Source organism: Mytilus edulis, chromosome 2, assembly GCF_963676685.1.
Source record: "Mytilus edulis chromosome 2, xbMytEdul2.2, whole genome shotgun sequence".
Classification (NCBI taxonomy): Eukaryota; Metazoa; Mollusca; class Bivalvia; order Mytilida; family Mytilidae; genus Mytilus; species Mytilus edulis.
In genome coordinates, this window is record NC_092345.1 from 78,907,737 (window position 1) to 78,920,672 (window position 12,936).

At 33.9% G+C, this 12,936-nt stretch overlaps 1 protein-coding gene across 1 annotated transcript in view; it reads left to right on the forward strand.

The window, feature by feature from the left end:
* Window positions 1-12,936, forward strand: part of LOC139513035 (WD repeat-containing protein 46-like) — a 32,798-nt gene that overhangs the window by 7,857 nt on the left and 12,005 nt on the right. Inside the window, exons 4-9 of the mRNA XM_071301122.1 lie at window positions 140-252; window positions 755-842; window positions 1,118-1,284; window positions 4,225-4,375; window positions 11,252-11,387; window positions 12,239-12,338. Coding sequence (XP_071157223.1) covers window positions 140-252; window positions 755-842; window positions 1,118-1,284; window positions 4,225-4,375; window positions 11,252-11,387; window positions 12,239-12,338 — 755 coding nt within the window. The remainder of the gene's footprint in view (window positions 1-139; window positions 253-754; window positions 843-1,117; window positions 1,285-4,224; window positions 4,376-11,251; window positions 11,388-12,238; window positions 12,339-12,936) is intronic.

Genomic DNA, 12,936 nt, shown 5'->3' on the forward strand with positions numbered 1-12,936 from the left:
GTCACTGTTACTTACATTTTCCACTTTTATATCCAAGTTCACATATCAATATTAGTCACTACAATCAGGATGAGCATCCAGAAAATGAACTCTTAAAAGAATTTTATTTGAATTGTCTGTTATAATTTTTGAATTGCAGACTCATGCCAGGACTAATTTTCACCAGTCAGTATTTGAACAGAAAGAAAAGAAATTACAACTCGCTGCCAAACAAGCTGCCAGATCAGAACTTCTTCTGCAGGAAAACTCTGGGTAGATATTAGTACTGTATATGAATTGATTAAAAATATAGATTAGATATATAATGAATATGATACATGTTTACAGGAAACCTCAAGCTGGAGGTGTACCGTACGATAATGAAGTTTGTTGTCATAGCCACAACTATTTTTATCCTTTTCATAATTGGTATGTACAAGCATCACCTCAAAGAATGATGTTGTGGATCATTGCCAAGGACCTTTGACCTGGAAAAAAAATCATATATTATCATAATGGACTTTGAAAAATATTGTTCCAGCATGTTATTAAAATTTATTTGGAAATGAAATTATGAATCAAAAAAATACTTGTATTTCGTGTAAAAATTATGATGAAATTAAAGAAGATTATTAAATTGTCATTTTCTATATTTTTCATGCATTTGGACAGGCTTGAGACGGACAGAGCGCTTTTGTTTTCGATGATTTAGATATTAAATGTCTGACTTGTGATAATTTGTAAACATATTTTGATATACAGAATTGTATTCCAGATTTATTGAAGCAGAATCTGATGAAGAAACAACTTACATCTCGCAACATGACATTGTTAAAGCTGTTGATATAAATAGTGCTTCCAAGGTTAGATTCTAACAAGTAATACATGTAGCAATAGTAGTAACATTAGAAATGTTTCTGTATGTATTATGTAATACTCATGGCTGTTTCTATTTTAAGTAAACAAATATTTTTGTACTCACAGTAAAACTGCTGTTACCTCCTTTAACTGTTTTCATACTTCAAGTTTCTGTGACGGTTTTTAAGTACTGAAAATCTATTTTTGAAAAGGTTCTGTTCTAAATACATAATAGTAAATATGACAGCAAATGTTATGACTGAAAACTTTTATATTGCAGTACTTTGAACTCACTTTAAAAGATTTTGGACCCTATAAAATCCATTATACAAGAAATGGACGTTTTCTTCTCATGGGAGGAGCTAAAGGCCATGTGGCAGCTATTGATTGGCAGACAAAAAAACTTCTCTGTGAAATGAATGTTATGGAAACTGTTCAAGATGTTAAGTAAGGATCTGAATTCTGATTTTTGTACAAAAAAAAAAGCATGTTCATTATAAGCCTTTGGGAGCTACTACACAATTAAAAAAGAGTCATACATCTCATAAATTCTAAGAAATTGACTGACATATATATGAAAAAACAATATGCTATTCAAAAAGTGGACATTTTTGTTTTATTCTTTAAAGAATCTAAAAATATTTTGAATCAGAATTTCTATATCACACATGTAAGAAAAACATCCATGCCTCAAACTCAATCTCCTTGACCACTCGATAAAGTAAACATAATTTCTATGTTTGATAATATCAATTGACTTTCCATGCTTTAAGCACTTTTATAGAGTAACCATCTGTGGTGTTCTTTTTATAGAGTAACCATCGTGGGTGTTCTTTTTATAGAATAACCATCTGGAATGTTCTTTTTATACAGTAACCATCTGTGGTGTTCTTTTTAGAGAGTAACCATCTTGGGTGTTCTTTTTATAGAGTAACCATCGTGGGTATTCTTTTTATAGAATAATCATCTGGGATGTTCTTTTTATACAGTAACCATCTGTGGTGTTCTTTTTTATAGAATAACCATCTGGGGTGTTCTTTTTATAGAGTAACCATCTTGGGCAAGGATCCGGAAATTTTTTCACCTAATTTCGGTCATTTTGGGATAACTTAAAAGTTGGTGCCCTTTTTAAACAAAGATTGTGTGTATGCTCATACAGTCATACTCGTAGCATCAACGAACTTGTTTAACTGTTGCATCGCATTTACTTCAGAAATTTCCCTACCATGTTCCTTAAAATCGATCTTGAGCAATAAAAGGAAGGCACCAGTTTAAAAATGAAATGATTTTAATGACTCAAAACGATAAATTTCTCTAACTTCGCTTACATTTCTTTCGATTTTGAAGACAAAATTATAACCGGATGTTTTACGACAATAGTAAAACGACCAATTCCGGACTCATTTCCGGGATTAGTTTTGTTTATCAAATTCACAGGAAATCGTCGGCTTTTTAACTGTTTTACCTTTAATAGTGTTTGAATATTAATTATAATAGTTGGACTTGTTCAATTTAGCATGAAATCATTTTTAATTTACGATTTAGTGTCTAATTTGCGGAAGAGAATTTCAAGCATGCGTATTAGTAAACAAAGCACGTGTGTTTGTAGTGAAACAATATTTTGTTCTACTTAAATTAATTTAATTTTAATTTAATTTTAAATCAGAATTGACAATTGTCTAAGCTGAGAAAAGTAATTAAATAATGCAGACAGTTGTTATAAACTTTTAATTTCTTTAAAATATTAGTTCTGAGCTCGTGATCAATAAAAAATTTAATTAAAAACACAGGTAAAGAGATTAGCGATCATTAGCCAATATTTCCCGGAGGCATTACTATAGTTATTAGGAGGGCCCTCAGGATTATAACACTTTACTGGAGTGGCAGTTTTATTACAGGAAAAGGATAACAACAAAAAATAAGTTCAGAATGGCGATTTAGACAATGTTAGAAACTCGATCTCAACGAAATGACATTGAATGACCGAAATTATTTCTGTAAAAAAATTAAATTTGTCCTAAATCCCAATTACTCATTTAGGACAAACTACTTTCAGTTTAGGTCAAGACTGGCATATATGACCGTTTCCGGACCCTTGATCTTGGGTGTTCTTTTTATACAGTTACCATCTTGAGTGTTCTTTTTATACAGTAACCATCTTTGGTGTACTTTTTATAGAGTAACCATCATGGGTGTTCTTTTTATAGAATAACCATCTGTGGTGTTCTTTTTATAGAGTAACCATCTTGGGTGTTCTTTTAATAGAATAATCATCTGGAATGTTCTTTTTATAGAGTATAGAGTAACCATCTTGGGTGTTCTTTTTATACAGTAACCATCTTGGGTGTTCTTTTTATACAGTAACCATCATGGGTGTTCTTTTTATAGAGTAACCATCGTGGGTGTTCTTTTTATAGAGTAACCATCTGGAGTGTTCTTTTTATAGAGTAACCATCTGGAGTGTTCTTTTTATAGAGTAACCATCTGGAGTGTTCTTTTTATAGAGTAACCATCATGGGTGTTCTTTTAATAGAATAATCATCTGGAATGTTCTTTTTATAGAGTATAGAGTAACCATCTTGGGTGTTCTTTTTATACAGTAACCATCATGGGTGTTCTTTTTATAGAGTAACCATAGTGGGTGTTCTTTTTATAGAATAACCATCTGGGATGTTCTTTTTATACAGTAACCATCTGGAGTGTTCTTTTTATAGAGTAACCATCTGGAGTGTTCTTTTTATAGAGTAACCATCTGGAGTGTTCTTTTTATAGAGTAACCATCATGGGTGTTCTTTTAATAGAATAATCATCTGGAATGTTCTTTTTATAGAGTATAGAGTAACCATCTTGGGTGTTCTTTTTATACAGTAACCATCATGGGTGTTCTTTTTATAGAGTAACCATAGTGGGTGTTCTTTTTATAGAATAACCATCTGGGATGTTCTTTTTATACAGTAACCATCTGGAGTGTTCTTTTTATAGAGTAACCATCTGGAGTGTTCTTTTTATAGAGTAGCCATCTGGAGTGTTCTTTTTATAGAATTACCATCTGTGGCATTCTTTCTATAAAGTAACCATCTTGGGTGTTCTTTTTAAAGAGTAACCATCTGTGGTGTTCTTTTGGATTCCAAATGAAAACATAAACTAGTATAGGTTATTGCAAATGTATCCTTCTATTCAGAAGATCTTGACCTCACTATTCAGCAATTTATTTTTCTTTTTATATAAGCAGAAAAATTACAAGTCAGCTGCTAATTATGAAACAAATTTAATATGATTTAAAATATTATTTTAAAAGCTTTATAAACTGTTTTGTATACACATATTCATAATTTTTAAGGACAGATCTTCAATGTATAACTGAAATAATTCCATGTATTTTACTAGATGGTTACATCAGGAAACAATGTTTGCTGTGGCACAGAAACAGTGGACATATATATATGACAATCAAGGAATAGAGCTGCATTGTCTGAAGGCTTTAGATTGTGTCTTAAATTTGGAATTTCTTCCTTACCATTTCCTTCTTGCATCCTCTGTAAGTATGTAGATTATTGTAGAGTGTTTGGAAGTCTGGAATTCAAGAATTTACCCTGCATTTTTTTCATCATTTGTTGTGTAAGTCCTTGTCAAAACAATCATTGATAATTAATAATACACAACTCAGAATCATAATATAACTTTTAATTTTACTCTAACTTTCTAAGTACAGATCTATTTCTTTTATACAAAATACAACTCAATTTCTCCATTGAAGAGATATCACATGAATAAATTACGTAAAGTATAGACAATTAATGGAGTTATGAATATAATGAACAGGCCTTTAAATTACATAATGATAAGTATGGAGCATATTTAACATAACAATCAGTGGCGTAGCTTGCATGTATGCTCGGATGCTCAAGCATCCACATCATTTTGACAAAATTAAAATAAAAATAGCAGCAGTTTAACTCGGAAGTATCCAAATGTAACAAGGCTGAGGATATTGAATTGCAGAATAGTGTTCCAAGTTAACTTTTGTTCGTAAAAAAGGTCTACGTCATCGGCTAAGGCAAGCGGAAAGGACTGATACGCAGACCCGTGGACATGTTTCATCTAAAATCATGAATCTAGTGAAGTGTTGGCTTCTCAGGCTTCTCATTTGACTATAGCAACTAACAAATAAAACACCATACCATGATACTAGTATGAGGGGGATAGGACGGGTCCTGATCCTGAAATCCCGGGCTTAAAAACACGAAATCCCGAGAGATTATTTAAATAAAGAAAATCCCGACATCCCGAAATCCGAAAAAAAGAATTCCCGGATCCCGAAATCCTGAGCTAAAAAAACACCAGATCCCGGAGTACCGATAAAGGTCCTATCCCCCCTCTAGTATCATTTCTTGTGACATTGTAAACGACATGATAAAAATAAAATCAATTTGTAATAGATCGTGATAAGTCTGAGGCTTATGAATTCCAGTTTCTATCTAGGTTCAAATACTAATTTTATTTTCAATCAGTAAAGAACAAAGATTCAATGTTCCCCGCCAAGCACATTATATGTCATATGTTATCTATCAAAGGGCAAGGAACAAGGCATAACTAAAAAAGTACTTTTTTTCTTTTTAGCTCACCTGGCCCGAAGGGCCAAGTGAGCTTTTCCCATCACTTTGCGTCCGTCGTCGTCCGTCGTCCGTCGTTGTTAACTTTTACAAAAATCTTCTCCTCTGAAACTACTGGGCCAAATTGAACCAAACTTGGCCACAATCATCATTGGGGTATCTAGTTTAAAAAATGTGTGGTGTGACCCGGTCAACAAACCAAGATGGCCGCCATGGCTAAAAATAGAACATAGGGGTAAAATGCAGTTTTTGGCTTATAACTCAAAAACCAAAGCATTTAGAGGAAATCTGACAGGGGTAAATATGTTTATCAGGTCAAGATCTATCTGCCCTGAAATTTTCAGATGAATCGGTCAACCCGTTGTTGGGTTGCTGCCCCTGAATTGGTCATTTTGAGGAAATTTTGCTGTTTTTGGTTATTATCTTGAATATTATTATAGATAGAGATAAACTGTAAACAGCAATAATGTTCGGCAAAGTTAGATCTACAAATAAGTCAACATGACCGAAATGGTCAGTTGACCCCTTTAGGAGTTACTGCCCTTTATAGTCAATTTTTAACCATTTTTAGCTCACCTGGCCCAAAGGGCCAAGTGAGCTTTTCCCATCACTTGACGTCCGTCGTCCGTTGTCTGTCGTCCGTCGTCGTCCAGCGTCGTTAACTTTTACAAAAATCTTCTCCTCTGAAACTACTGGGCCAAATTACACCAAACTTGGCCAAAATCATCATTGGGGTATCTAGTTTAAAAAATGTGTCCGGTGACCCGGCCAACCATCCAAGATGGCCGCCATGGCTTAAAATAGAACATAGGGGTAAAATGCAGTTTTGGGCTTATAACTCAAAAACCAAAGCATTTAGAGCAAATCTGACAAGGGGTAAACTTGTGTAACAGGTCAAGATCTATTTGCCCTGAAATTTTCAGATAAATCCGATAACCTGTTGTTGGGTTGCTGCCCCTGAATTAGTAATTTTAAGGAAATTTTGCTGTTTTTGGTTATTATCTTGAATATTATTATAGATAGAGATGAACTGTAAACAGCAATAATGTTCAGCAAAGTAATATTTACAAATAAGTCAACATGACCGAAATGGTCAGTTGACCCCTTTAGGAGTTATTACCCTTTATAGTCAATTTTTAACCATTTTTCGTAAATTTTAGTAATCTTTTACAAAAATCTTCTCCTCTGAAACTACTTGGCCAAATCAATCCAAACTTGGCCACAACCATCTTTGGGGTATGTAGTTTGAAAAATGTGTCCAGTGACCCAGCCATCCAATCAAGATGGCCGCCATGGCTAAAAATAGAACCTTGGGTAAAATGCAGTTTTTGGCTTATAACTCAAAAACCAAAGCATTTAGAGAAATCTGACATGAGGTAAATTTGTTTATCAGGTCAAGATCTACCTGCCCTGAAATTTTCAGATGAATTGGACAACCCGGTTTTGGGTTGCTGCCCCAGAATAAGTAATTTTAATGAAATTTTGCTGTTTTTGGTTATTATCTTGAATATTATTATAGATAGAGACAAACTGTAAACAGCAATAATGTTCAGCAAAAAAAGATTTACAAATAAGTCAACATGACCGAAATGGTCAGTTGACCCCTTTAGGAGTTATTGCCCTTAATAGTCAATTTTTAACCATTTTTCGTAAATCTTAGTAATCTTTTACATCTTCTCCTCTGAAACTACTTGGCCAAAATCATCATTGGGGTATCTTGTTTAAAAAATGTGTCCGGTGACCCGGCCAACCATCCAAGATGGCCGCCATGGCTTAAAATAGAACATAGGGGTAAAATGCAGTTTTGGGCTTATAACTCAAAAACCAAAGCATTTAGAGCAAATCTGACAAGGGGTAAAATTGTGTAACAGGTCAAGATCTATCTGCCTTGAAATTTTCAGATAAATAGGATAACCTGTTGTTGGGTTGCTGCCCCTGAATTAGTAATTTTAAGGAAATTTTGCTGTTTTTGGTTATTATCTTGAATATTGTTATAGATAGAGATAACTTGTAAACAGCAATAATGTTCAGCTAAATAAGATCTAGAAATAAGTCAACATGACCAAAATCGTCAGTTGACCCCTTAAGGAGTTGTTGCCCATTTTATTCAATTTTTAGCTCACCTGGCCCGAAGGGCCAAGTGAGCTATTCCCATCACTTTGCGTCCGGCGTCCGTCGGCGTCCGTCGTCGTCCGTCGTCGTCCGTCGTCGTTAACTTTTACAAAAATCTTCTCCTGAAACTACTGGACCAAATCAAACCAAACTTGGCCACAATCATCATTGGTGTATCTAGTTTAAAAAATGTGTGGCGTGACCCGGTCAACCAACCAAGATGGCCGCCACAGCTAAAAATAGAACATAGGGGTAAAATGCAGTTTTTGGCTTATAACTCAAAAACCAAAGCATTTAGAGCAAATCTGACATGGGGTAAAAATGTTTATCAGGTCAAGATCTATCTGCCCTGAAATTTTCAGATGAATCGGTCAATCGGTTGTTGGGTTGCTGCCCCTGAATTGGTAATTTTGAGGAAATTTTGCTGTTTTTGGTTATTATCTTGAATATTATTATAGATAGAGGTAAACTGTAAACAGCAATAATGTTCAGCAAAGTAAGATCTACAAATAAGTCAACATGACCAAAATGGTCAGTTGACCCGTTTAGGAGTTATTGCCCTTTATAGTCAATTTTTAACCATTTTTCGTTAATTAAAGTAATCTTTTACAAAAATCTTCTCCTCTGAAACTACTGGGCCAAATTAATCCAAACTTGGCCACAATCATCTTTGGGGTATCTAGTTTAAAAAATGTGTGGCATGAATTGGTCAACCAACCAAGATGGCCGCCACGGCTAAAAATAGAACAAAGGGGTAAAATGCAGTTTTTGGCTTATAACTCAAAAACCAAAGCATTTTGAGGAAATCTGACATGGGATAAAAATGTTTATCAGGTCAAGATCTATCTGCCCTGAAATTTTCAGATGAATCGGTCAATCGGTTGTTGGGTTGCTGCCCCTGAATTGGTAATTTTGAGGAAATTTTGCTGTTTTTGGTTATTATCTTGAATATTATTATAGATAGAGATAAATTGTAAACAGCAATAATGTTCAGCAAAGTAAGATCTACAAATAAGTCAACATGACCAAAATGGTCAGTTGACCCGTTTAGGAGTTATTGCCCTTTATAGTCAATTTTTAACCATTTTTCGTAAATTAAAGTAATCTTTTACAAAAATCTTCTCCTCTGAAACTACTGGACCAAATCAAACCAAACTTGGCCACAATCATCATTGGGGTATCTAGTTTAAAAAATATGTGGCGTGACCCGGTCAACCAACCAAGATGGCCGCCACAGCTAAAAATAGAACATAGGGGTAAAATGCAGTTTTTGGCTTATAACTCAAAAACCAAAGCATTTAGAGCAAATCTGACATGGGATAAAAATGTTTATCAGGTCAAGATCTATCTGCCCTGAAATTTTCAGATGAATCGGTCAATCGGTTGTTGGGTTGCTGCCCCTGAATTGGTAATTTTGAGGAAATTTTGCTGTTTTTGGTTATTATCTTGAATATTATTATAGATAGAGGTAAACTGTAAACAGCAATAATGTTCAGCAAAGTAAGATCTACAAATAAGTCAACATGACCAAAATGGTCAGTTGACCCGTTTAGGAGTTATTGCCCTTTATAGTCAATTTTTAACCATTTTTCGTTAATTAAAGTAATCTTTTACAAAAATCTTCTCCTCTGAAACTACTGGGCCAAATTAATCCAAACTTGGCCACAATCATCTTTGGGGTATCTAGTTTAAAAAATGTGTGGCATGAATTGGTTAACCAACCAAGATGGCCGCCACGGCTAAAAATAGAACAAAGGGGTAAAATGCAGTTTTTGGCTTATAACTCAAAAACCAAAGCATTTTGAGGAAATCTGACATGGGATAAAAATGTTTATCAGGTCAAGATCTATCTGCCCTGAAATTTTCAGATGAATCGGTCAATCGGTTGTTGGGTTGCTGCCCCTGAATTGGTAATTTTGAGGAAATTTTGCTGTTTTTGGTTATTATCTTGAATATTATTATAGATAGAGATAAATTGTAAACAGCAATAATGTTCAACAAAGTAAGATCTACAAATAAGTCAACATGACCAAAATGGTCAGTTGACCCGTTTAGGAGTTATTGCCCTTTATAGTCAATTTTTAACCATTTTTCGTAAATTAAAGTAATCTTTTACAAAAATCTTCTCCTCTGAAACTACTGGGCCAAATTAATCCAAACTTGGCCACAATCATCTTTGGGGTATCTAGTTTAAAAAATGTGTGGCATGACCTGGTCAACCAACCAAGATGGCCGCCACCGCTAAAAATAGAACATAGGGGTAAAATGCAGTTTTTGGCTTATAACTCAAAAACCAAAGCATTTTGAGGAAATCTGACATGGAATAAAAATGTTTATCAGGTCAAGATCTATCTGCCCTGAAATTTTCAGATGAATCGGTCAATCGGTTGTTGGGTTGCTGCCCCTGAGTTGGTAATTTTGAGGAAATTTTGCTGTTTTTGGTTATTATCTTGAATATTATTATAGATAGAGATAAATTGTAAACAGCAATAATGTTCAGCAAAGTAAGATCTACAAATAAGTCAACATGACCAAAATGGTCAGTTGACCCCTTAAGGAGTTATTGCCCTTTATAGTCAATTTTTAACAATTTTCATTAATTTGCTAAATTTATGTAAATTTTTACCAAATATATTTCTCTGTTACTAATGGGCAAAGTTCATTATAGATATAATTGTAAGGGGCAAGAATGTTCAGTAAAGTAAAAACTTCAAACACATCACCATCACCAAAATACAATTTTGTCATGAATCCATTTGTGTCCTTTGTTTAATATGCACATAGACCAAGGTGAGCGACACAGGCTCTTTAGAGCCTCTAGTTTCTTTTCAATATCTTCAGAGAAATAAAAGCTTCACAGCAAATGAAATGTGATTTCCATTACAATTTATATTTCAAAGGTTCATAACTGGTTAAAAATATTTGATTACGACTTATTTTCCAAATTGTCAAAGACATTGCTTAAGATATGAGTTTCACTTAATCTAACAAGAATTGAACACATGAGAGTGCTAACAAGACCAGACGATCTGACGCCCGGTATTTTTATGTCTCCTGCAACGCGTTTAGCTCAGTAATCAAAAATCAAAAACCCAAGGTTGTAGACTCAAATTCCTTGAAAGAGAAGTCACTTCAGTTCCTATATTCCGAAGTTCCTAAAGTATACAGATGTGCCGCTGTAATGGGGTCCGTTTTTGATAAGTCAAATATAAGATTGGGTGGGAAACATTACATCAAATATTTATGAATTGAATGATGGTAGTTTTGAGGAAACAATAAAATTTGGTTAAAAATATATGAATTGGTGGGTATTTTGAATTTAAACAAAAATCTAACTAGTGTCGGATTCTGGGGGAGTACATGTGCTTAAATAAAAAATATTTTTCTGCATAAAAAGGTCCCAAAATTTTTTCGCATCGCTCCGCTCGGCAAAACATCCACATCATTTCAACCCTGGCTACGCCACTGACAATGAATATAAATCGCGGTCAGTGACCATTTCTCTTTTGTAAATTAAATCCTCATCATCATACTTGCATTGGTAACTAATATTATTTCTGTGTAATATTTTTGATAAGCAATTCTTAGAAGAAATATAGTTTAGATACTTTTAACAGAGAGTTTTAAAAGATTTGTTATCAGTACAATTATACAGTTTACAATCAACTAGCAATCTTTTCTCCTTTCAGAACAGAAAAGGTTATTTATCATGGTTAGATGTCTCAATAGGACAGAAGGTAGCAGGACACAGCACAGGAATGGGACGATTAGATATAATGTGTCAGAATCCTTACAATGCAACCATTTGTCTTGGACATAGTGGAGGTAAGACCATTGTTAATCAACATGTCATAGTTTCTAAAAATGTCTTTACATGAGATTGATGTCTAAATGTCCTTAAATTGCAGTGATTTGTCAGAATGTGACATCTTGATTTCATGTGTTAAATTCCATGCAGTGATATTACCAATGTTATTTCAACTGATCGGGCGGAGTTTATGTTTTAATTTGCATAAGGACAGTCTATTTGAAGATGTGTGTGATAAGGATGATTGCTGTTATAATTATTACCGATTTCTAATCACCTATCAGTGTCATCAAATGAATTTACAAAACAATGATTGCACACTTTATTGATGAGTTTATCCTAAAACACCTATGTTAAGATGGACTGGTTTATTATGAGCGAACCGGCTAGACTCCGCCCAGTCAAGTGAAATAACTTGAGTAATAGCTCTCTGACATGGATAAGTCATTTCACCTTACATTCATTGATTTGCCTTGGACACAGAATACCGGTATGTGTTTATTATGTCTCCAAACCCTTACGTACAATGGACATAATGAAGATAAGTAAAACCATTGTCAAGTGCAGAAGTTGTACAGAATTAGATAGCTGTATATCACCATACAGTGATTTGCATCGGGTGTAGTTGTAGAGATATGTTATCGATATGGTGTATTAAAATAGTTCTTATGCATTAATTTTGGACTTATTTGGTACCATAGAAATCACCTCTCTCTGATTTTTATAATGAATTGAATGCAAATAAGAATTTTACTTGATGTTTGTATGTTGCTCTGTCTACAAATGACTGGAGAGAAAATTATTTGTCTAATTTTCAACTAGAATTGATTTCTGAAACGAGTTTGTTATTTCTATTTATACATTTCAGGAACTGTTACCATGTGGTCTCCAAATGTCAAAGAACCATTAATTAAGATGTTATGTCAAGGTGGTGGTGTACGCTCCGTCACAGTTGATAAGAAGGGCAGGTAACTGTTGAAAGATTATTATTTGCATAACAGAATGTGAACACATATATAATAAAAGAAATATATATCAACTGTCACATTAATCGAAATATATTCAGTTAACTAAGTTAGAGTGCAGTATTCTAAAACAAAGGGAACCAAATGAAATATTGAGGTAGTATATATATTTTCTACCTATTGTTTCTTGATTTATCTGTCTCATGGAACTGATTGAGTAATTGTAAGCACTCTGCTCATAATTTCAATAAAGACTTAAAAAATTCTAATAACTAGATTGTCATGTAACATTTTTTTCATGTCAGGGCTATTCCAGAAAAAAATGTATGGGGGGGTTGGAAGGCAGTTTTTGTTAGCACCCGCCGCCCAGACAATTGTAATTGAGAATTGTAGTGCAGTATAGTGGGAAAAGTTGCTCTGATACCAATAACCCATGTATTATTAATACAATGTGCCTTCCAACCCCCCCATACATTTTTTTCTGGAATAGCCCTGATCAAACTGACAGATTTTTTTTTTTTTATTTCATTGTGCCCATTCTCTAGGATTTTTGGGTGATAAATTATCATCCATCTAAAGCATTCTTTCTTTTTATGCCCCA